At 41.2% G+C, this 27,053-nt stretch overlaps 1 protein-coding gene across 2 annotated transcripts in view; it reads right to left on the reverse strand.

Annotated features, from left to right (window-relative positions):
• The window catches only part of OXR1 (oxidation resistance 1), a 531,616-nt gene that overhangs the window by 405,104 nt on the left and 99,459 nt on the right, over positions 1 to 27,053 (reverse strand). For both annotated transcript variants that reach the window (XM_075825829.1, XM_075825830.1), the window contains exon 2: positions 3,668 to 3,742. In XM_075825829.1, the coding sequence (XP_075681944.1) occupies positions 3,668 to 3,684 (17 nt within the window). In that variant the 5' untranslated portion in view covers positions 3,685 to 3,742. The remainder of the gene's footprint in view (positions 1 to 3,667; positions 3,743 to 27,053) is intronic.

Raw genomic sequence — 27,053 nt, forward strand, 5'->3', positions numbered from 1 at the left:
CCAGGAACAGCGATCGTGCTATTCCTGGCCGTTTAACTAGTTATATGCCGTGGTCAATAGTGACCGCAGCATTTAAACGATTAGAAGGAGGGGGGAGGCCCCCCTGACAGCCCAACGGCCACCCCGCAGCGCCATCGGTGGGCACCGATGTTTGTCATGGCAGCCCGGGGGCTTAATGAAGGCCCCCAGGTCTGCCTTCTGTCTGGCTCTGTTAAGCCTCCGGCAGGGCTTAGCAGGAGCCTGTAAAATGACAATATACTGCAATACATTTGTATATCAGTGTATTGTATCAGCGATAGCGATCATTGGTTCAAGTCCCCTAGGGGGACTAAAAAAACGTGTAAAAAAGAGTTAAATACGTTTTTCAGAAGTGCAAAAAAAAATACAAAAATATTAGAAGTTAAAAAATACCCACAACTTTTCTATGTAAAAACAAAACAAAATTAGTACCGCCCCGTCCGTAAATGTCCGAACTATTACAATTTACCATTATTTAACTCGCACAGTGAACGGCATAAAAAAAACTAAAACACCCGAATCTTTGTTTTTTGGTCACCTTAGTGCTAAAGAAAATTAAATAAAAAGTGATCAAAAAAATCATATGTAGCAAAAAATTGTACCAATAAAAACTGTAGCTGGTCCTGCAAAAAATGACCCCTCACACCGCTCAATCCACTGAAAAATTAAAAAGCTATGGCTCTCGGAATATGGTAAAACAGAACAATTGTTTTATTTTTCAACAAATAGTTTCTTCTTTGTAAAAGTAGTCAAATATAAAAGAAACGATATAAATTTGGTATCACCGTAATCGTATTGAGATGCAGAATAAAGTTAAGTTGTCATTTTTACTGTAAAAACAAAACCCCCAAAATATGGAGGAATTTAGTTTTTTTTCCAATTCCACCCCACAAAGATATTTTTTTGCCGTTTCCCAGTACATTATATGGTACTTTAAATGGTGCCAATAGAAACTACAACTCCTCCTGCAAAAAATAAGCCCTCGCACCTGCTCTATTGACGGAAAATGTAAAACTTTATGGCTCTTGCAAGGCGGGGAGTGAATAACTAAAACGTAAAAACAAAAAATGGCTGGGTCGTTAAGCGGTTAAAGGTTTCCATAGCCTTTAAATAGTATCGATTTTTCTTATCAATAGGTGAGTTGAGTTTGTCATTTGATTCTTTAAAGGTTGCACAGTTTTTTTTTGCGTTAAGATAATGTGTTATCTGTGGCTTTTACATGGGAACGCATGTAAAAGAATGAAGTTAACTACATCAAGATATCATGATAAGATGTGCCAAATATATTCTCAGCTCTGCTACATCTGCACAGATTTAAGATGCAGCAGGACTAAATTTGCCATGTGGTCCAATTTGTTGTGATATCACAATGTTTTTTTCTACGGCTTTACTTAGGACTGCAGGTAAATCTACAGCATTGTTTTAGAGTTTTTAATGGAAAATGCACTCAAAGAGTTAAATGACTGAGTCTGAGTATTGTATCTGTACAATAAATACCTCCCTAATCTCCTCTAATGTATAACAAGCAGCTACTTTTATAATAAAGTAGTACAAGAGGATAAAAAAAATACTGTTGACAAAATGTTATAATAAGACATGTAGAGGGAGTATTCTGTGCCAGCGGCAATTGGAAAGACACAGCAAAGCGTTCCTGTGTTCTGGCACGGCATAATTTAAAGATTCAGACTAATTAAAGCAAAAATTAATAGGGACTTTAAGAGATGAAAACAAATTGATTTATGATTCTTTGGGATTATAATTTCATTTCCTGTTGTTTTCATTTGCAGAAACTGAGTTCTGGAAAATTATTCAAAAAAAGTATCGGTAAGGAGCGGAAGTGTAGAACTTTCGGGGGAACATCTATAGACAATATGGCAGCAGCCAGTGCTACCCAAAGGGACAGCAGGACTACCTACACCTCTGGGACAACATGTTTGACATTGCGAAAACCCTGCCATTATATTATAATCAACTTGCTCTCGTAGGCCTTATGGAGCTGTATACTTGGTCTAAAAAATAAATGGATGGCCTGTAAAAATGCATGTTGGGGGTCATCTATTGCCCAGGAGTCAATGTAAAGAAGAATTACCCAGTATGTTATCCACCTTGTCTACACCATCGGACTTAGGATATTAAAAGCTCCTGCTAAGCAAATACACATGGCAGAGTTGATGGAGTAAAGGCCTCAGTATTACAAGAGTTAGGGCCTATGCACATGGCCATATGACAGATCCGGAGCCTGCTATAGGCCTGTGCTGTGCATTCATAGTTTTTGGGCATGCCCCATTGCATGTTTTTTTTTAACAGAGGTACTATTTGGACTGAGGTATAGTACCACATGTCAGCACACAGAGTGGCAATAAGTCGGTAATACGGGCCAATAGAGACTCTGTGTGCCACCGTACTGGGTCATTGGATTTGGCATGTGCTCTTACCCTGGGTGTTATTATTCCCCACATTTTTTTAGTAAAATGCATAACCATACATCTCTTTATATAAGCAAATTTATAGTACTACAGTTATAGTGTAACTATAATTTCTTACTAAATATTTTTTATTAAACACAGAACATGTAAGTAATCCAGCAGACACAATCAAATTATGTCCAAATGACATAGAAAAAATTCAAATGGATAGGTACAGTGAAAGAACTTCCATCAAGCACAGTGCCACCCTGTGGCCAAAATATCCTAAAACACAGCAAGGCTGGATTCACACGAGCATGTTCGGTCCGTAAAGGACGGAACGTATTTCGGGCGCAAGTCCTGGACCGAACACAGTGCAGGGAACCGGGCTCCTAGCATCATAGTTATGTACGACGCTAGGAGTCCCTGCCTCTCCGTGGAACTACCGTCCCGTACTGAAAACATGATTACAGTACGGGACAGTTGTCCGGCAGCGAGGCAGGGACTCCTAGCGTCGTACATAACTATGATGCTAGGAGCCCGGCTCCCGGCAGTGTGTTCAGTCCGGGACTTGCGGCCGAAATACGTTCCGTTCTTTACGGACCGAACATGCTCGTGTGAATCCAGTCCAAGGCTCAAAACAATTACTTTAAAGCAGGCTAATATTAATTGGAATACCCATAAAACACGCAAAGAAGCTGCAGTAACTAGCACAGATTTACTTTTTATTCTTATTTTTCTTCAGAAATACGCCTTTACATATGTAGATCAATTGAAATTCATTGACCTTTAATACAATATTGAGGTACATCTAAAGAATACATAATGCTCAAAGCATAAAAGCCCAAGAGCAAATGAAGATTTTTTTCGATTGATTTTCACAAAGATCAAGCTGGCTGCGCTATTGATCTATAATATAAGTGAATTGAAAAACTGTATAGAAAATGGCCCTACAATTTTTCCCATTATAGTCAATGGTAATAATCTGCAGCAAACACTCTAGGGATAGAGCAGAAGGGGATCAAATCTACAATGTACTGCCACCTATTTTAATGAAAATTACAAGAAATGTATACATTTCCATTCACTAACGAACTTTTGGCGTGAGTGATAGTTAATGTGAGATACTGAACACAGCCCAAACCGTAAATGAACTCAGCCTATATAGTAATTACTAAAAAGGAGCAAACAAAGTCTTTTTCCAGATTTTGGAAACACATTGAAAAATAAAGTCATAACCTGACCTTCTGCTGCTGAACATTTTGATCAATTCTTCTTCTCACATTCACGACTGATCGTCTTTGGCTTGTCTGCTAGACCTGAAAAATACAAGACATTGAGTTCTCAATTAAATAAGATCACGCAGCAGCGGCAACGTCATCACAATTACATTCTGTCCTGAATACGGTATATACATTATTTCACTTTTTTAATAGAATATCCCTTTTCGATATGTCCCAATTTCCAGTTGAATAAAAATTCCATAAGAATTGTATAAGAATCTTATAATAGCAGACTATGAACTGAATCATATAAAAGACGAAGTACTGTACAAGGAATTATTTGTGTGATTTATGCTAACTGGTTTTGTTTTAGTTTTTGGAATAGAATACATACTGCCTATATTGATATATTAATATATATTTTTTGTATATTATACAACGCTATACATCAAACAGTCCCCATTCAGTTTCTGTTTGCAGTGGGGATAACAATTTTACTGTCTTATACAAACATGTACTAGGACAGTCAGAATCCCCAAGGCAAAATCTGTAACAGGGCCCCAAACAGGCAATCGCTCCCCCTATAGTTACTCCCCTGGGCACAGTTTTAATTAACCTCGAATCAGTAATTTTTGTGGAGTCAGTTTGGATGCAGCCTTTTCTGCTTTGGACCAGGAAGTAGCTAACTTATAGCAGCCATTATAAATTTCCTAAATTATCATTGAGTCACAGAGTCACCCAGGCTTCAAAGAAATGCATCTTCCCTGGTCTCTTTCTTTTTCCCCCTTCCTCATATTTTTGGTTCACTGTGGCTCTTCCTTTTAGATTTTACATGGAATTTAATGCAGTGTCTGATGTATGACACCCTAGGGATTAAAATCTAGAACTTCAAGGCAAAAAAATCAAGCAGGGCATAGAATTAATACATTATCAGAAAATCTTCTGCGTGAAGTTCTATTGAAACCACTGTTGATTTAATTTAAATTAATTCTTGAATAAAATAATAAATGAATATAGTAAATGATAGAGGGTAATGTGATTCTTAGGGGACTAGTTAGGGGGTACTGGTGGGGAATGTGTCTCAGGTGCCAGGTGGGCGCCAAACAGCCACTCTGCCTTGGTCAGGGTATTTGCCCCATGTGAATGAAAGTCTAGCTGGTTTTACTTTAGTGTATTTGCTTCACATCCCAAATTAATCCTTCTTTTTGTAAAATAAGTCATTTTTTGCTAGAGGAAGTTGCTGTGAAATTCAATGCCTTCAGTAAACAAGAAATAATGACAATTCAGTAACTTGCTGCCAGAAGAACAAAGATTGTTTGCTCCCAGGAGGTAAAATGATGTAAAGTCTGAGACGGAGGCAATGCTTATATCTAGAGAAAAAAGCAATTTATTAAGCTGAAACTCCAAATAAAAAATACAAAGATAAAATGAAAGAGTGAGAGGAGTTGTTATATAAGCTGCTTTGCTGGGATAATGTCAGGAAGAAGAATTAAGAGTTCAATTCTGTCTAAGATGGATCTGATTAAATCCCTATCATCCAGTACATATTATTGCTAAGTAATGCAGAACACTTTTATCATCTAAAAGGCGAGTCACATTCACTGTCATCACAGAGAAAATTTGCATCGACAGAGATGAGTGTCAACACAGCCGTGTTATTGTACAGAAAGAAAAAAAAATAACTCCGACTAGGAATGGAAGATTGTATCTGACATCAGAATATATTATATATGAGTATATAGATAGATAGATAGATAGATAGATAGATAGATAGATAGATAGAGCTCACTGATAAACATGTGACATGTCTATTCTAGTACATACTTCCCCAAGAAATGACAATGCTGGAATATATATTTTTTTAGAATACTGCGTTGTGCCGTTCTTGTGTTATTCCTTCTTGAAACATATGAATAAATTCACAACTGTGTGTTGCAGGTTGGGGGGCTGTGTCCCTACCCACTCTGACACTATCCAATCAGTGTTGACTTTGCCGATGTGTTTAGGTACACACCTTTTTGACAAGGGGAATGGTAACGCCCAGTTGTCAATTTATTCATACATTTCCAGGAGGAATAACAGAAGAATAGTACGTCACAGAGTTCTAAGAAAAGATGTTCCAGCAAAGTTATTTTATATGAAATGCAAGGAGTTGCTAAAACAGAAATGTCAGGAGAAGTGACAGGTCCCTTTAAGGGACCATTCTCAAAAAAGCGTATTTCAAAGGGCAAATCCACACTAGAGAATCTTCTGACAGGTCGCAGTGATTGTTATTAGTAGATGTCTGTGAGCTCAGACCCTCAGTGACACTCAAATTGAAGGGGCTGGAGAGCCTAATAGACCGTGAAACCATCTTGGCTGTCGTCTGATATTTCCAGGTCAAGGGAACAGTTACTATTGAGCATCATAGAAATATGGCTGTGTCTTGGCATGGGTGGAAACTCATGAACCACCACTGACAACGTCTTCTGAAATGTCACTGTCATTTGTCAAAAAATTATTTGAGGGTGGATTTTACCTCTGACTTGCTGAACTTTTCTGCTGATAACATTACTTTCATATTTACGTTCGGCAAAGCAATAGGATCCCATCTGTGTGGGTAAGGAAAAGTACTAGCACTATAAAGTGTGGACGATCCACGGGCGTGTGGATCGCAGTCGCATTCAGGTCCTAAAGTGTGTCTGAAGTAGGGCTGAGCAATTCATCGGAAAAAAAAACGAAATTAAGTGCAGATAACCAAGGCCATCTAGCGCATTTCGTTTATTTCGGGGTTTTTTCCAGTTTCAACTGTATCTGCATCCTCAGTACAGAGCTATTTACTCCACCTTGCATACAGCTGTTTTGGGTTTATTAGCCTTCATTGGTGCAAGATATGGAAACCATGGCTATATGAATGCAGAACTTGGGGAGCACTATATCGAGTCAGGTAGCAAGATTTGATGAGGAGGCCTAAATGTACCAAACGTCCCCTTTCTCAAGACAGTTTGGCAGTCCTTAAAATAGAAGGTATTCACAAGCTGACTCCCATCACATATTCACACAAAAAGGAAATAAAACAAATAGTAAGTGGCAAGAGAGATAGATGATAGATCTGTGGTTCTTAACCTTATTGGAGGTACTGAACCCCACCAGTTTCATATGCGCATTCGCCGAACCCTTCTTAATTGGAAAAATAAAATATGATTTTTTCAAATTCAAAACATAGGTATATATTTTACTGGTGCACAAAATGAACCGTGCATCAACATCACTGTCTTCAAAGACCAAAACCATCAAAACATGATTTTCACACAAAAACATAATAATGAATATTTACTGCAAATCAGTGTGACTTCTGCTGCTGCCATTCAGAGACCAGTTCAGAAATGCGCGGCTTCACCTTGGCAAGTGCCACTGTCATGTCATTTTCGCAAAAACAAAGTCTGCTCCTTTTCTTCGTTTTTAAGTCCAGCATCCTCGAAAAGGATTGCTCGCAAAGATATGTTGTAACAAACGGTATGAAAATCTCCAGAGCTTTCTTAGCAATAACAGGGCACGTTACCATTTGTTGACAAAATGTTGGGAGCGTTGTTGTTCACCCATGCTGGATATGACTCTCTTGTAGGGAAGTATCCGTCGAGAGACTTTGCAAGCTCATCTAAGTGCGTGGCTATTGCTTGCTTCAGTTCCGCGGGTACAGAAATGTCTCAGATTCCAGATACATCTTCGATCTTACTTACACAGTCGTCCAGCAGGGGAAAGTTTGCGAAGTTATCATTCTCTGTTCGTCGTTTCCATAACGGTAGCTTTTTTTTTTTAAAAGCCTTCAGGTTTTCTTCCGCTTCGATGATGTTGATTCCACCGCCCTGCATCTGTTGATTGAGATGATTGAGAGCTGCGAAGATATCAGCCATGTACGCTAAAATGAGAATGAACTCAGAATTTTTGAAGCAATCTGCATGACAATATTGGTGCTCTTGCAAAAACAGGGCTAATTCCACACGCACGGCAAAAACACGATTCAGCACTTGTCCCCGGGATTACCACCGAACGTTAGAATGGTACAGAAGTACCTCGAATTCAGAGCCCATTTCTTTACACAGCTCACTGAAGATGCGGTGCCTCAGAGCACTATTTCGCACATAGCTCACGCATTCCACTACAATTTTTAATACTTCAGCCAGTTTTGGAGGCAAGGTTTTTGTTGCCAACGCATGCCTGTGCAGAATACAATGCGTAACAATGATGTGTGGTGCATCGGCTTTCACTAGCGCACCAAAACCAGACTTTCTTCCCAGCATGACTGGAGCTCCGTCCGAACAAACTGCAGAAACCATATCCCACGAAAGATTGTTGTCTTTGAAAAAGTCATCCACAAGTTTCGGCTGCCTTAGTTGTTATTGTAAGAGGCTTACAAAATAAAAAATCTTCCTTTATCACGTCGTCTTTCACATAGCGGACAAATACAGCAAGCTGGCTTAGATTGGAAATGTCTGTGGTCTCGTCGAGTTGAAGGCTGAATTTTGCCGGGCTTGAAATCAGATATGCAACTACTTGAGTCAAGATGTCTTTGCTCATGTCCTCTATTCTGTCGCTGATGATGTCATTTGAAAGAGGAATTTGGGAAAAAGTAACTTCAGAATCTTTTCCCAGCATGATATTCGCCATCTGCGCCATGGTTTTATGAGTGTTTCACCAATGGTGTGTGGTTTGCCCTGCTTTGCAATCAGGTAAGCAACTTCGTACGATGCTGTGAGGATCGGTTTGTTGATGGGTACGAAGCCAAGAACAGGCAGAGTAGCCTTTTCATCGACTCTGGCTCTCTTCACCTTGAATTCAGCGAGTGTTGTATTCTTGTATTTTCCATCTCCATGCAGCTTAAGGAAGTGTTCTCTTAGTTTTGCCGGTGCTAGACTAGAATTGCTCAACTTGGCATTGGAAATCATGCAGTTAGGACGCTGACTCCCATCACGTTCCGTTATACATCTGAATCCATATTGTACATATTCGTACGACCACTTTCTTTTTGTGCTTGACATAGTTAGTATGAAGGGATTAAAATTTTAAGAAAGAAATCACACGACGTACCATCATGACAGTCACAAGTCGACTACTGAGCGTACCAAATTCCCTGCAGCACAGATAGGCCAAGCGATGTAGCGTGATCACCTGCAGCCAATGATGGCCAAGCAGGGCGTGTCATCACAAATCATATGAGTCGGATATGTGTCTTGACCTCCGCCGAACCCCTGAGACTGACTCACCGAACCCTTGGGGTTCGATCGAACCCAGGTTAAGAACCACTGTGATAGATAGATAATAGATAGATAGATAGATAGATAGATAGATAGATAGATAGATAGATAGATAGATAGATAGATAGATAGATAGATAGATAGATAGATAGATAGATAGATAGATATGAGATAGATGATAGATAGATAGATAGATAGATAGATAGATAGATAGATAGATAGATAGATAGATAGATAGATAGATAGATAGATAGATAGATAGATAGATAGATGATAGATAGATAGATAGATAGATAGATAGATAGATAGATAGATAGATAGATAGATAGATAGATGATAGATAGATAGATAGATAGATAGATAGATAGATAGATAGATAGATAGATAGATAGATAGATAGATAGATAGATATGAGATAGATAGACAGACATGAGATAGATATGATATGATTAGATAGATAGATAGATAGATAGATAGATAGATAGATAGATAGATAGATAGATAGATAGATAGATAGATAGATAGATAGATAGATAGATAGATAGATAGATAGATAGATATGAGATAGATAGATAGATAGATAGATAGATAGATAGATAGATAGATAGATAGATAGATAGATAGATAAGATAGATAGATAGATAGATAGATAGATAGATAGATAGATAGATAGATAGATAGATAGATAGATAGATAGATATGAGATAGATAGATAGATAGATAGATAGATAGATAGATAGATAGATAGATATGAGATAGATAGATAGATAGATAGATAGATAGATAGATAGATAGATAGATAGATAGATAGATAGATAGATGATAGATAGATAGATAGATAGTTAGATAGATAGATAGATAGATAGATAGATAGATAGATAGATAGATAGATAGATAGATAGATAGATAGATAGATAGATAGATAGATAGATAGATAGATAGATAGATAGATATCCAACCAATCAACAACCACTTAAAAGCATTGTCCTGGATGTAAACACATTTCAGTAGATACATAAACATTTCTATGGATTACTTTCCTTCTGCTGTGATATCATGTAGTGCGGTTAATACAGCTTGACATATAGGATTATATTGTCACTTGACCGCAGCATGATGTCACAGCAGATAGCGGCTGCATTGTATACACATGCATGTGGCCCTTCAGATATTTATTTCTGCTGCACTTTACTGCACTCACATCAATACAGTAAAATGGCATAAGTGACTATACTGCAAGTCTGAACAAGGCCTAAATCCAGCAAAGACAAATGACTATTACACTGGGAAGAGGAGCAAGATAAATGATTCAAATGATTGAAAATCCTGCTAGGTAACTATTGAATTTTTCCTTCAGTAAGAAGCACTAATGTATAATGCTGTCTACGTCCCCCCTCAGATACACATTACTATAATGTTTAAATGACCTGTCTGCTAAGTTTCCTTCATCCCTGCTGTTTAGTATTGATTTATATATGTGATGGTAAAACAAAGTCATAGTGCTAAATAAACTTCCGCAAAACCTGCCTGTATTGCTGGGACAAGGGGTGGGCATAGTAGATAACGGTCTAGAGTACCACTTCAGGGGGGAGCGATTCATGAATAAGAAAAAAATGCTCTACAATGGGGATTGTGTATTATGAATTAGAACGCTAGAGATTGATGGTGAAGGTGGGTGACAGGATAATTAAAGGGGTTATCTCATGGAGACAACTCCAGTCCATATGCCATATTTGGACATATGGAAGTCAAAGAGGTTGTCACCTGCTCGGGACTCCTTCGATGAGCCGTACATGCAGAATCGAGCCATGTATGTTTTGCATGGATGGCCATTTATCTGAATGACTGTCATAAAATACAGTGAGACCTCCCTAGAAGACCTCCTCTTTGAGAAGAACCACAACCAGACCAGACATTTCTGTGACCGATTTTCACTACCATTATAGTCTATGGAAGCTGCCCCTCTATAATCAGACCACCACCTAATCCAACTAAAGACCACTTTTCTAAGCAAATTTTTCAGGTGGAACCCCTTTGAAAAGACCACAAATTGGACTTACATGCACTGGAAATCATCTGAACGCGGGTGCACGCCCACCGCATCACTAGACCGGAGAATGCAAGAGGAGACTTGCTTGGCCCATCGGGAGGGAAGCTGCAATCATCGCACTGCATCATTGGGGCAGAGCAGCGCCGTAGCTAAAGGCTCATGGGCCCCGGTGCAAAGTTCTTCTTGGGCCCCCCCAAATTCTTCTCATGGCCAACGTCCCGTAGCTTTCAGCTGCATCACTGGATCTCCTAAGTGACCCAATGATGCAGCACTAGCAGCCAGGAGCGTCATTAAGGTCTTAAAACATGATGGGCAATAGCCCCAATACATATGTCCCCCCCAAACAAATGTCTGCGCGTGTATGTATATGTGTATATATTAGACAGCATATCTATAGCACTAGCACCCTATAGCTATGGATAGGATTAGATACATTGGCTCAGCAGACAGTATCACACATGATAGGATTAGATACAGTGGCTCAGCAGACAGTATCACACATGATAGGATTAGATACAGTGGCTCAGCAGACAGTATCACACATGATAGGATTAGATATAGGGCCCAGCTCGCTGACGTTGCGGCTACAGCGCTGGACCCAGGAAAGGTAAGTATAAGAATTGCTTTGGTTTTTGATGTGTTACTAATTTATTTTGTGTTTGTGTTTTTTTACAGGTTTGGTTGTTGGACTTCTTTGGATTTGAGGACTACTTTGATAACAGCATTTATTTATTCTCAATAAAATGGTTAACGATGGTTGTGTAATTTTTTTTTATTTCAATAAAATATTTTTTTTATGTCGTTGTTTTTTTTAAAAATTGTATTACTACCGCTTTAGTAATGTCTGCTGGCTGATTGACAGCGTCCATTACTAAGGCGGGGCTTAGTGTTAGCCAGTGAAAAGGTTAACACTAACCCCCCAGTATTACCCCGGTACCCACCACTGTAGCGATGGTTGGGCACAGGGGCGGCCACAGGCTGGTATTATTAGGCTGGGTAATGCCAGAAACAGTGGCCCTTCCCACCTTGGTAATGCTAGCCTGCTGCTATGTTGTATCTGGCTGGTTATGAAAAATGGGGGAACCCCACATCGTTTTTTCCAACAATTTTTTTATTTTTTTTAATCATGACGTGGGCTCCCCCCCATTTTTCATAAACAGCCAGATACAACATAGCAGCAGCAGCCAAGCATTACCAGGGTGGGAAGGGTCACTGTTTTTGGGCTTTCCCAGCCTAATAATACCAGCCTGCAGCTACCCCAGTACCCAGACATCACTACAGACGATCGGGTACTGGATCGTACCCGTCTCTTCCTGGCACCCCTGGTGGCGGTAGGTACTGGGATTTTGGGGGTTAGTGTTAGCCTCTACACCACCTAGCACTAAGCCGGACCTTAGTAATGGATGCTGTGAATCAGCCAGCGGCCATTACTAAGGTGGTAATGTTTAAAAAAAAACACAAATACACAGAAAAATATTTTATTCCAATAAAAAACCCACACAACCCTCGTTAACCATTTTATTGAAAATAAAAAAATAGTAATAGAGTAGTCCTTAAATCCGACATAATACAACGACGAAACCTGTAAAAAGCACAAACAAAAAAAACCCTATTCGTAACACATGTGGTAGGCTTAGCTACAGAGGCCATGTGTGATCCTGTCTGCTGGGCCCTGTATCTAAGCCTACCACAAGGTATATAGCATTAGGGCTTGTCCACACGTAGCGGAATCGCAGCATATTTTCCATTCGGAATTGTGGATCAGCAGCAGAATACAGTAGCAGCAAAGTGGCTGAGATTGAACAAATCTCATCCACACGCTGCGTAAAATTTCCGAGCAGAAATGTTTACTACCAGAGGTGAAAATCTGTCCTAGTAATTTGATTCTCTCATGTGCATGATTCATTACAGTACAGTTATCAGAGCTCTGTCTTGTAACTAGTTATGTACCTGTGTGATCGTTACATGACCAGGACACATGACCAGCAATTAATGTCCCATTCAATGACTACAAGCAGAGATCTCGAGAGTTGCATAACTTTTCATTACAAAATAAAAAAACATTGCTAAAAAAAAACCTTTTCAATTAGACACCACTTTATTTTCCACATGCCATTTTGGAATGGATGAAATATTTTTTTTAATTTTTTTTTTTTTTTTTTGCCTTATTTGGATCCTATGCCCAATAATATAAATGTAAAAACATAGCTCATATTGTTATCACACAGAATAAAGCATAATTCATCAATGTTGTTATGGACTGTGGTAAAGGATTGGCTGAACAGATTTAAAAAATACAAACACAGAAGAGAACGACTATACTCTTATTATTGTGTTCAATGTATATTCAGTATGCAGTAAGCTCTTAAGCTCCCCCTAGTGGTAGCTGCAGGCAAACAAATTGTTATCATTGAACTCTATGTCAATGCAGCGGATTTAAACACTGTTACTTATACAGAGCTCTGACCGATATCAAGGTATTTTTAAGAGTGGAACTGGGTCCTGAATTTTTTTTGGTAATGGCTAAAAATTAGGTAAATAAACAGTATTTACCTATCCTTTCTCTGGCGATCCAGTGCTGACTCTTCGGCGGCACTCCTGGTATTTGTTTATATGCATACAGTATGTGACCGCTGCAGCCAAGCAGAGGACTCATTGGGACTCAGCGCTGACGAATTGTATTTCTGGCATAATGCCACTGAGCCCTCTGATTGGCTGATTACCGCTGAGTCCTCTCTAGTGAAAAAGGGGATATAAACCCTATAGTTCTTAAAGAGGCTCTGTCACCAGATTCTGCAACCCCTATCTGCTATTGCAGCAGATCGGCACTGCAATGTAGATTACAGTAACGTTTTTATTTTTAAAAAACGAGCATTTTTGGCCAAGTTATGACCATTTTTGTAGTTATGCAAATGAGGCTTGCAAAAGTCCAAGTGGGCGTGTTTAAAAGTAAAAGTCCAAGTGGGCGTGTATTATGTGCGTACATCGGGGCGTTTTTAATACTTTTACTAGCTGGGCGCTCTGAAGAGAAGTATCATCCACTTCTCTTCAGAACGCCCAGCTTTTGCCAGATCACGCTGTGACGTCACTCACAGGTCCTGCATCGTGTCAGACGAGCGAGGACACATCGGCACCAGAGGCTACAGTTGATTCTGCAGCAGCATCAGCGTTTGCAGGTAAGTAGCTACATTGACTTACCTGCTAACGCCGAGGCTGCTGCAGAATCAACTGTAGCCTCTGGTGCCGATGTGTCTGACACGATGCAGGACCTGTGAGTGACGTCACAGATCTGCACTGCCAGAAGCTGGGCGTTGTGAAGAGAAGTGGATGATACTTCTCATCAGAGCGCCCAGCTAGTAAAAGTATTAAAAACGCCCCGATGTACGCACATAATACACGCCCAGTTGGACTTTTACTTTTAAACACACCCACTTGGACTTTTGCAAGCCTCATTTGCATAACTACAAAAATGGTCATAACTTGGCCAAAAATGCTCGTTTTTTAAAAATAAAAACGTTACTGTAATCTACATTGCAGCGCCTATCTGCTGCAATAGCAGATAGGGGTTGCAAAATCTGGTGACAGAGCCTCTTTAAGATCAGTCCAGGACCCAGCTGTTGGGTCACCATTATTTTTGCTTGTCATAAAAGTCTATTGTGGGAAACATCTTTAACCACTTAATAACCACCATTAATCCTTTTTATGGCGGTCATTAAGGGGCTTTAGGTTTACGCTCTAGTCTAAGTGCTGCGACGGGTGTTATATGCGGGCTCGAGCAGGGGCTCGGCTGTTTTATGACTGCTCTAGGAACCTCTGATCACAACCATTTAACCCCTTTAATTACACGAACAATAAACCCAGAGAATAAACGTTATTTATACTACATATGAATGCCGCAAAAACAAAACCCTTAAAACAATTGCGGATTTGCTGTTTTCTTTCTACCCCCCCTCAAAATATGTATTAAAGTTATTCAATGCATTAAACGTGCCCCAAAATTGTGCCATCAACAAAATACAACTTGTCCCAAAAAAAACAAGCCCTCATACAGCTATGTCGATAGAAAAAGAAAAAAGTTATTTGTCTTGGAATGTGCCGAAGAAAAAAAAAATTGCTAGGTCATTAAGGCCCAGAATGCAACCAGTGGAAGGGGTTAACCCCTTAATGACCGGGCATGTTTGTACCTTAATGACCAAGCCAGATTTGTCAAATCTGGTATGTGTGACTTTATCAGAGAATAACTCTGTGAAAGTTTTGAATATCCAAGTAATTCTGACATTGTTTTTTCGTCACATGTTGTACTTTATTTTAGTGGTAAAAGTAGACTGATACGATTTGCAGAAATTAATAAAAAAATAGAAAAATGGAACAAATTTTGTAAAAATTACCATTTCCCCCTATTTTTAACTGCAATATGTCACATATGTACACACATACTGTACAATTTTTTTAATTAAATATATATTTCTATCTCTTTACTCTATTTTGGCAGCACTTTTGAAAAAATAAAATAAATTTTCAGCAATTTATAGGACTTACAAATTGAATAATAATTTTATACATTTTGAAGTACATTTTGTTTTCCTGCACCAAGCCAGGTTTTCAGAGGCTCATAGGTCTCAGAGTGATGGAAACCCCCACAAATGACCCCATTTAGAAAACTAGGCCCCTTAAGGTATTTACCTAAGGGTATAGTAAGTATTTTGACCCCACAGTTTTTTGCTAAATTTAATACATAGCAGGTGAAAAAAAAAAAATTTCACTTTTTTTCATAAAAGTATCAGTTTGAAGACCAATTTCTTTGTAAAGCGACCATGAGAATGAAGAAACACACCACAAAATCTATCACCCTGTTTCTCCTGTTTTCAAAAATACCAACATTGTGGCCCTAATGCGCTGCCTGGACACACGGCAGGACCCAAAAGGAAGGGAGCACCCGGAGGCTTTCAGGACTCATATTTTGCTTGAAAATGTTTTAGGCCCCACTGTACATTTGGAGAGGCTTTGAGCTGCCAGAACGATAGAAACTCCCCATAAACGACCCCATTTAGAAAACTAGACCCCATAACGTAATTATTTAGGTGTATAGTAAGTGTTTTGACCCCACAGTTCTTTGCTAAATTTAATGCATATCAGGTGAAAAAAAAAATAATTTCACTTTTTTCATAAAAGTATTAGTTTGAAGACCGATTTCTTTGTAAAGCGAACATGAAAATGAAGAAACACACCCCAAAATCTATCACCCTCTTTCTCCTGTTTTCAAAAATACCCACATTGTGGCCCTAATGCGCTGCCTGGACACACGGCAGGACCCAAAAGGAAGGGAACACCCGGAGGCTTTCAGGACTCATATTTTGCTTGAAAATGTTTAGGCCCCATTGTACATTTGGAGAGGCTTTGAGCTGCCGGAACGATAGAAACTCCCCATAAACGACCCCATTTAGAAAACTAGACCCCATAAGGTATTTATTTAGTGGTATAGTAATTATTTTGACCCCACAGTTCTTTGCTAAATTTAATGCATATCAGGTGAAAAAAATAATAATTTCACTTTTTTCATAAAAGTATTTGTTTGAAGACCGATATCTTTATAAAGCAAACATGAAAATGAAGAAACACACCCCAAAATCTATCACCCTCTTTCTCCTGTTTTCAAAAATACCCACATTGTGGCCCTAATGCGTTGTTTGGACACACGGCAGGGCCCCAAAGGAAGGGAACACCCGGAGGCTTTCAGGACTCATATTTTGCTTGAAAATGTTTTAGGCCCCACTGTACATTTGGAGAGGCTTTGAGCTGCCAGAACGATAGAAACTCCCCATAAACGACCCCATTTCGAAAACTAGACCCCTTAAAGAGGCTCTGTCACCAGATTTTGCAACCCCTATCTGCTATTGCAGCAGATCGGCGCTGCAATGTAGATTACAGTAACGTTTTTATTTTTAAAAAACGAGCATTTTTGGCCAAGTTATGACCATTTTTGTATTTATGCAAATGAGGCTTGCAAAAGTACAACTGGGCGTGTTGAAAAGTAAAAGTACAACTGGGCGTGTATTATGTGTGTACATCGGGGCGTGTTTACTACTTTTACGAGCTGGGCGTTGTGTATAGAAGTATCATCCACTTCTCTTCAGAACGCCCAGCTTCTGGCAGTGCAGATCTGTGACGTCACTCACAGGTCCTGCATCGTGTCGGCCACATCGGCACCAGATGCTACAGTTGATTCTGCAGCAGCATCAGCGTTTGCAGGTAAGTCGATGTAGCTACTTACCTGCAAACGCTGATGCTGCTGCAGAATCAACTGTAGCCTCTGGTGCCGACACGATGCAGGACCTGTGAGTGACGTCACAGATCTGCACTGCCAGAAGCTGGGCGTTCTGAAGAGAAGTGGATGATACTTCTATACACAACGCCCAGCTCGTAAAAGTAGTAAACACGCCCCGATGTACGCACATAATACACGCCCAGTTGTACTTTTACTTTTCAACACGCCCAGTTGTACTTTTGCAAGCCTCATTTGCATAAATACAAAAATGGTCATAACTTGGCCAAAAATGCTCGTTTTTTAAAAATAAAAACGTTACTGTAATCTACATTGCAGCGCCTATCTGCTGCAATAGCAGATAGGGGTTGCAAAATCTGGTGACAGAGCCTCTTTAAGGTATTTATCTAGGGGTATAGTTAGCATTTTGACCACACAGGTTTTTCGCTAAATATATTGGAATTAGTCTGTAAAAATTAAAATGTACTTTTTTTCTGAAACAACATAGACATTTTTATTATTTACAAGGAATAACGAAGAAAATGCACCCCAACATTTGTAAAGCAATGTCTCCCGATTACGACAATACCCCATATGTGGTAATAAACTGCTGTTTGGACCCACAACAGGGCTCAGAAGGGAAGGAGCGCCATTTGGATTTATGATTTTGCTGGAATGGTTTTCGGTGCCATGTCGCATTTGCAATGCACTGGAGGGACCAAAACTGTGGAAACCCACCAAAAGTGACCCCATTTTGGAAAAACCTTCAAGGAATTTTTCTAGGGGTATAGTGAGCATTTACACCCCACGGGTCTTTTGCAGAGTTTATTGGAATTAGGGCGCGAAAATTAATATCAACATTTTTTCCACTAAAATGTTGCATTTTCTCATTTTCACAAGGGATAAAGGAGGAAAAAAACAACCATTTTTTATAAAGCAATTTCTTCCGAGTACGGAAATACCCCATATGTGGTCAAAAGTTTTTTCATTAGAAATGAATTAACCCTTTCAGGACTGATCCATTTTTTGCTTTCATATTTTAGATTTTCACTCCCCGCCTTCCAAGAGCCATAACTTTTTTATTTTTCCATCAATAGAGCGGTGTGAGGGCTTATTTCTTGCGGGAGGAGCTGCAGTTTTTATTGGTGCCATTTTTTGGTACATAAAAAGTGATTCAAAAGTTGTATTACATTTTTTTTTTAGAGCGAAGGTGACAAAAAAAAAAACATAGCGATTTTGGCGGTTTCAATTATGACATTTTTTTAAGGTGTTCACTGTGCAAATTAAATATTGGTATATTGTAATAGTTCGGACTTTTACGGACGTAGCGATACCAATTTTGTTCATTTTTTTTACATTACTTTAGAAGAAAAATGCGAAAAGGTGTTTTGTTTTTTTAACTTTAAAGAGGCTCTGTCACCAGATTTTGCAGCCCCTATCTGCTATTGCAGCAGATCGGCGCTGCAATGTAGATTACAGTAACGTTTTTATTTTTAAAAAACGAGCATTTTTGGCCAAGTTATGACCATTTTTGTAGTTATGCAAATGAGGCTTGCAAAAGTCCAAGTGGGTGTGTTTAAAAGTAAAAGTCCAAGTGGGCGTGTATTATGTGCGTACATCGGGGCGTTTTTAATACTTTTACTAGCTGGGCGCTCTGAAGAGAAGTATTATCCACTTCTCTTCAGAACGCCCAGCTTCTGCCAGATCACGCTGTGACGTCACTCACAGGTCCTGCATCGTGTCAGACACATCGGCACCAGAGGCTTCAGTTGATTCTGCAGCAGCATCGGCGTTAGCAGGTAAGTCGATGTAGCTACTTACCTGCAAACGCCGATGCTGCTGCAGAATCATCTGTAGCCTCTGGTGCCGATGTGTCCTCGCTCGTCTGACACGATGCAGGACCTGTGAGTGACGACACAGCGTGATCTCTCGAGAACACGCTGTGTCTGCACTGCCAGAAGCTGGGCGTTCTGAAGAGAAGTGGATGATACTTCTCATCAGAACGGCCAGCTAGTAAAAGTATTAAAAACGCCCCGATGTACGCACATAATACACGCCCACTTGGACTTTTACTTTTAAACACGCCCACTTGGACTTTTGCAAGCCTCATTTGCATAACTACAAAAATGGTCATAACTTGGCCAAAAATGCTTGTTTTTTAAAAATAAAAACGTTACTGTAATCTACATTGCAGCGCCGATCTGCTGCAATAGCAGATAGGGGCTGCAAAATCTGGTGACAGAGCCTCTTTAAAAAAAAAAATTCTCACTACTAATAACTATAATTCTTCTACACATTTTATTAATCAATCCCCTTAGGGGACTTGATCCAGCGATCATTGGATCACTGGTACAATATACTGCAATACTAATGTATTGCAGTATATTGTTATTCTTACAGGCTCCTGTAACAGAGCGATCGCTGTACCTGTCCGTTAGTACCGAGGGGACCTGCTGTAATACACAGCCGACACCCGCAGCGTATGGAGCGGGCTCAGCACGTGAGCCGGCTCCATACATCAACCGCCGCACCATGACCGGCAATTAAGTCATAGTGCGCAAAGGGGTTAATGCACAGCGGATGGTTCAAAGTGAAAATTGCAATTTTCCACTGATATGCCATTTTAGTGCATAATATGTTGTGCCCGGTTTGTGCCACAGAAGACAAATACCTCATAAAACGTTAAGCGGGTTCTCTCAGGTATGGCGACGCCATATGTGTGGGCGCAAACTGCTGCTTTGGCACGCTGCAGGGCTCAGAAGGGAGGGACGCCATTTTGCCTTTGGAGCGCAGATTTTGCTTGGTAGTTTTTCTGTTTTGGGTTTCGCTGGTATTTCAGTTTATAATGTGGGGGCATATGTAATCTGTGCGGAGAACATCTGGGTATAATAAGAGGGTATAATAATGGGGTAAATAAATAATAATTCATAGCTATGTGGCCGGTGTCGCACTGATAAATGGCGCCAGGGGCGTAGCTAAAGGCTCATGGGCCCCGATGCAAAAATTCTTACTGGGCCCCCCCCCCCACAAACTTCTCATGCCCGGCGGTCCGCAGCTTTCAGTTGCATCGCTGGGTCTCCTAAGTGACCCAACAATGCAGCACTAGCAGCCGGGGGCGTCACTAAGGCTGGGTTCACACACCCTATTTACGGACGTAATTCGGGCGTTTTAGCATTGAATTACATCCGAAAATGCGGCTCAAAAGCGTTGGCAAACATCTGCCCATTCATTTGAATGGGTCTTACGATGTTCTGTGCCGACGGTCATTTTTTTTTACGCGCCGCTGTCAAAAGGCGGCGCGTAAAAAAGACGCCCGCGTCAAAGAAGTGCCTGTCACTTCTTCAGACGTAAATGGAGCCGTTTTCCATGGACTCCATAGAAAAACAGCTCCAATTACGTCCATAATGGACGCAGCGAAAGACGCCTGCACATGCCATTACGTCTGAAATTACGGTGCTGTTTTCTCCTGAAAACAGCTCCGTAATTTCAGCCGTAACAGACGCTGCCGTGTGAACATACCCTCAGGGCTTAAAATGTCAGGGAAATAGCCCCAATACATATGTGTCCGCCCAAAAAAAAGTGTGTATAGGAGACAGCATAGCATATCTATAGCACTACGACCCTATAAACTATGGATAGGATTAGATACAGTGGCTGAGCAGACAGTATCACACATGATAGGATTAGATACAGACTCAGCAGACAGTATCACACATGATAGGATTAGATACAGTGGCCCAGCAGACAGTATCACACATGACAGGATTAGATACAGTGGCTGAGCAGACAGTATCACACATGATAGGATTAGATACAGTGGCTGAGCAGACAGTATCACACATGATAGGATTAGATACAGTGGCTCAGAAGGCAGTATCACACATGATAGGATTAGATACACAGCTCAGCAGACAGTATCACACATGATAGGATTAGATACAGGGCCCAGCAGACAGTATCACACATGATAAGATTAGATATAGGGCCCTGCAGACAGTATCACACATGATGGGATTAGGTACATGGCCCAGCAGCAGTATCACACATGATAGGATTAGATACACAGCTCAGCAGACAGTATCACACATGATTGGATTAGATACAGGGGCTGAGCAGACAGTACCACACATGATAGGATTAGATACAGTGGCTCAGAAGGCAGTATCACACATGATAGGATTAGATACACAGCTCAGCAGACAGTATCACACATGATTGGATTAGATACAGTGGCACAGCAGACAGTACCACACATGATAGGATTAGATACAGTGGCTCAGAAGGCAGTATCACACATGATAGGATTAGATACACAGCTCAGCAGACAGTATCACACATGATTGGATTAGATACAGGGGCCAGCTCGCTGACATTGCGGCTCCAGCTGGACCCAGGCCAGGTAAGAATAATAATTTTGATTCTTTATGTGTTACTGATTATTTTTGTGGTTTTTTACAGGTTCGGTTGTTGGACTTCAGATTCAATGACGGCGTTTTTTTTATTCTCAATAAAATGGTTAATGAGGGTTGTGTTTTTTTATTTCAATAAAATATTTTTTCTATGTGCTTGTATCTATTTAAACTTTATTATCACCGCCTTAGTAATGGCCGCTGGCTGATTGACAACCTCCATTACTAAGGCGGGGCTTAATGTTAGCCGGTGCAGAGGCTACACTAACCCCCATTATTACCCCGGTACCCACCGCCACCAGGAGTACTGGGAAGAGCCGGGTACGAACCAGTACCCGACCATCTGTAGTGACGGGCAGGCACCGGGGTGGCCGCAGGCTGGTAGTATTAGGCTGGGGAAGGCCAAAAACTGTGGCCCCTACCACCCTGGTAATGCTGCCTGCTGCTGCTGTGTTGTATCTGGCTGGTTATGAAAATTGGGGGGGACCCCACATCGTTCTTTCCAATTATTTTTTTTTTTTTTTTTAAATGACGTGGGGTCCCCCCCATTTTTCATAACCAGCCAGATACAATAACGCAGCAGCAGCCTAGCATTACCAGGGTGGGAAGGGCCACTGTTTTTGGCCTTTCCCCTCCTGATACTACCAGCCTGCGGCCACCCCAGTGGCCGACCATCACTACAGATGGTCAGGTACTAGATCGTACCCGGCTCTTCCCAGCACCCCTGGTGGTGGTGGGTACCGGGGTAATAAAGGGGGTTAGTGTTGGCCTCTGCATCGGCTAACACTAAGCCCCGCCTTAGCAATGGAGGCTGTCAATCAGCCGGCGGCCATTACTAAGGCGGTAGTAATATAGTTTAAAAACAAACACAAAGACATAGAAAAAATATTTTATTGAAATAAAAAAAAACCCACACAGCCCTCATTAACCATTTTATTGATAATAAGAAAAAAGCTGTCATCGAAGTCGTCCTGGAATCCGCCACAGTCCAACGACCGAACCTGTAAGAAAACACACAAAAAATGATTAGTGACACATGTGTTAGGCTTAGATACAGGGCCCATGTGTGATACTGTCTGTGGGACCCTGTATCTAAGCCTACCACAACGTAGGCTTAGATACAGGGTCCAGCAGACCGTAATCTTATACAGTATAAGATTACTGTGTGCTGGGGCCCTGTATCTAAACCTACAGTGTGGTAGGCTTATATACAGGGCCCATCAGACAGGATCACACATGGGCCATGTATCTAAGCCTACAGTGTGGTAGGCTTATATACAGGGCCCACCAGACAGGATCACACATGGGCCATGTATCTAAGCCTACCATGTGATTGGTTTAGATACAGGGCCCAGCAGACAGGATCACGCATGGGCCATGTATCTAAGCCTACAGTGTGGTAGGCTTATATACAGGGCCCACCAGACAGGATCACACATGGGCCATGTATCTAAGCCTACCATGTGATTGGCTTAGATACAGGGCCCAGCAGACAGGATCACACATGGGCCATGTATCTAAGCCTACCATGTGATTGGCTTAGATACAGGGCCCAGCAGACAGGATCACACAATCTGTGATCCTGTCTCATGGGCCCCCCAAGCCTGATACATCGTAGGCTTAGGGGTTGTTCAGTCCCTAAACATTGATGGCCTATCCACAGGATAGGCCATCAATAGCTGATGTGTCTCCCGGGACCCGCAAATCAGCTGTTTTGAAGGGGCCTCAGCACTCGTAAAAGAGCTGCTTCCCCTTCATTTCACTACTCGCCCACACTGTGAATCGCCGACACTGATTCACAGTGTGACCGGAATGAAGTGACAGGAATGAAGGGGAGCAGCTCTCGTAGGAGTGCTGCGGCCCCTTCAAAACAGCTTATTGGCGGGTCCCGGGAGTCGGACCCCGCCAGTCAGGGATAACCTTACCTTCCTCTTCGGCCGCGGCGGGAGTTCTGTCGTCTCGATGCTGTGCACGGGGCATAGCGCTATGACGTCATGCGCTGCGCACAGCGCTTGACGTCAGGACCTCCGCTGCCATCCGGAACCAGGAAGGTAAGTAAAGTATGTTACTATAGTAACAGGGGCCCGTGGCCCGAGTTACTATAGTAACTTTTTATTGATGTGGTGCGGGGGGCCGTGGGCCCCCCTGGCTTCGGGGCCCGGTCGCAATTGCGACCGCTGCGACCCCTATAGTTACGCCAGTGAATGGCGCCCGATCTTATCCGCTTTTGGACACTTTGCACATTTTGAATCGCCATATTCTGAAAGCCAGAACTTCTTTATTTTTTCACCACCGGAGCTGTGTGAGGGCTTATTTGTTGCGGGACAATCTGTTGTTTTCATTGGTACCATTTTGGGGTACATGCGATTTTTTTTGATCACTTTTTATTCCATTTTTTTGCAATCCTGAGCAAAAAACAGGAATTCTGACACCGTTTTTTAGGTTTTCTTTTTGCGGCGCTCACCGTACGCTATAAATGACATTTTTACTTTATTCTGCAGGTCGGTACGATTACGGCGATACCAGATGTATATAGGTTTGGTCCTTTTTTTTAGCGTTTGCACAATAAAATGACTTATTTATAAAAAAAAAAAATTCTGTGTCACCATATTCTGAGAGCCGTAATTTTTTAATTTTTTAGTCAAAAAAGCTGTGTAAGGGCTTGTTTTTTGCGGGACGGATAGAAGTTTTTATTGGTACTATTTTCGGGTACATGCGACTTTTTGATCACTTTTTATTCTTTATTTAGGGAGCGGTGGTGACCAAAAAAATTGCGATTCTGTCGTAGTTTTTTATTGATTTTTTTTGGGGTGTACATCGTGCGGGAAAAATAACATTACAGTTTTATACTTGGGTTCGTTACGAACGCGGTGATACCAGATGTGTGTACTTTTTTAACGTGTTCATTTTTTTTCTATAATAAAAGTCTTATTATAGGGAAAAAAGCATTTTGTGTTTAGATAACTTATAACTTTTATTTTTACACTTTTTTTTAAAACATTTTTATTACTTTTTTTTACTTTTTTAACTTGTCCCACTAGGGGACACTTAGTCTTGCAGCTTTGATCGCTGCTAGAGTACATTACACTACACACGTAGTGTAATGTACTCTAACTGTCATTGTGACGTGACTGGCACACTGACAGGTTCCTCCGAGGCTTCCGTACATGGCAACCCGGAGGTCATTATCTGACCTCCGATTGCTGTGACAAGCATCGGTAGCCCCCACGATCACTTCGTGGGGGCTGCTGATGTGCTTCAAACCACTTAAATGCGGCGACGGCAATCCGTCGCCGCACTTAAGGGGTTAACTTCCGAAAGCAGCGGCGATGGTCCGCTGTCCGGCGAGACTGATGTCTCAGCTGTCTAGGACAGCTGTCAGCGCGGGTCTGTCACTCTGTGTTTACACAGAGTGACAGTTTGAAATGCGGACGAAAATGAACGTCATGGTGCGGGAACTAGCAGCCGACCAGGACGTTCATTTTCGTGCTTGGTCGTTAAGGGGTTAATGTGTCCGCTGTGTTATGGTCGAAAACCAGCAGACATAAATATGGCCCATTTTAGCAATAAATGAGATTTCCACTGAAGAAGTTTCTATCATTAGGAAAATAACGATAAGATATGAAAGTGACTTTTCTAAACTGGAGGAGCTCGAGAAGCCTTCCAAGAGCGGTCACCACATATTCCATTATGAGTGGCGTCTTCTCTAAGTATTAATAATTGCTGTGAATCAACACAATATTTATCTAAATATACAGTTTGTAAAATTGCATCCCAAATATCACAATTTAAGTGTAAGATTTTTTGCATAATTTTACAATCTTGTGCCTCATACCAAGAAGTGCAAATTTCCTATGCAAAATCAAAATATGCCTTGGGGTTCTAGTTCTCATTTACATATTTTCACTCAATAAATTGTGCCTCAGAGGTCTACATTTACATAATTGCATTTGAATTAAATATGTGCATTTACATTTTAATGCGTAATCATAAGCACAGCGCACTGCTCTCCTATGGTCTAGAATTCACATTTGCCTGCCCTATGTATAAAAATAGTAATATAGTGTACAAGGACTCAGTCCATCACAAAAATGGCCTCATTTAATGTGACAGCCTGATACTGCACAATATCACGAAACATTTATTCATCTAGTCAGTAAATCATTCTAATCTAACACAATGATAGTGATTCACTGGCTTTAGACCATATTAGTGGCCTGTACTGCCTCATTATAATGTGTCCCGAAAACATCCCAGCAGAAGTAAGAAAATAAGAGGAAAGTTTTTCTTCCCTTTGTGGCAATTCAATGTCATTTTTGGAAAAATGGTCAGCGGCTTTTATCTGGATGAAAGGGTGGAGGGTAAAAACATAAGGGCTAGTCCACACGTGCTGTAAATACTGCAGATTTTCCGCAACGTATTTCATTGCGGAAAACCCGCAGCATAATACAGTAGCAGAGGAGTGGTTGAGATTTCAAGAAATCTCATCCACACACTGCGTACGTGATATGCGGAGATTCCGTGCACAAATTCACCTGCGGTGCGGTTTTGGTAAGCATGTCAATTGTGGTTGCGGAATCGCCAGTAGTTTGTTGCGGGTTTTCCCCATTGAAAACAGTGGGAATCTAAAACTTACAACAAACAGTCAGGTGTTGCGACTTTTGCAGCGGAATCGCAGCGGAATCGCAGCGGAATCACAGCGATTACTCCGTAAAATTCGCAACTTAGAGAAAAAAAATACCATATACTTACCTCTGACTGTCTAACTTACCTCTGACTGTCGCTACCATGTAGCGGGATGGCAGCTGGCCAAACAGGTAAAGTACAGAGTCAATAGTTCAGAGAGGATACCGGAGGCAACGTTCAGAAATCAAAGGCAGAGGGTACGTGTTCTTCACCGTGATCTGATTCAGGTCTCGGTAGTCAATGCAAGGTCGTAGCGATCCATCTTTCTTTTTGACAAAGAAGAACCCCACTCCGGCCGGGGATGAGGATTTATGAATGAAGCCCCTCTCCAGATTCTCCTTAATGTAGGCCGACATAGACTGGGTCTCTAGCAAGGAGAGAGGGTACACACTACCGCTAAGAGGATACAACTCAGGAACCAGGTCGTTCGGACAATCATAAGCCCAGTGTGGCGACAAGGTCTCAGCCTCTTTTTTATTGAAGACATCGGAGAACATGGAGAAACAAGAAGGCAACCCTGCCAATGACTGAAGCGGAGAAGGCTGTAGTGACTGGATATGACCCAGACAGCGGTCAAGACACTTCGGGCCCCACTGAAAAACCTTTCCAGAGTTCCAATTCAGGACAGGGGCGTGCAGACGGAGCCAAGGCAAACCCAGCAGCACGGGGTTGACGGCCTTGGACAGGGCAAACAGAGAGATGAGCTCAGCATGAAGAGCTCCCACTTGGAGTCTCAACGGCTTGGTCACAGACACAACTGGGTCAG

The sequence above is a fragment of the Rhinoderma darwinii genome, chromosome 5, assembly GCF_050947455.1.
Source record: "Rhinoderma darwinii isolate aRhiDar2 chromosome 5, aRhiDar2.hap1, whole genome shotgun sequence".
Classification (NCBI taxonomy): Eukaryota; Metazoa; Chordata; class Amphibia; order Anura; family Rhinodermatidae; genus Rhinoderma; species Rhinoderma darwinii.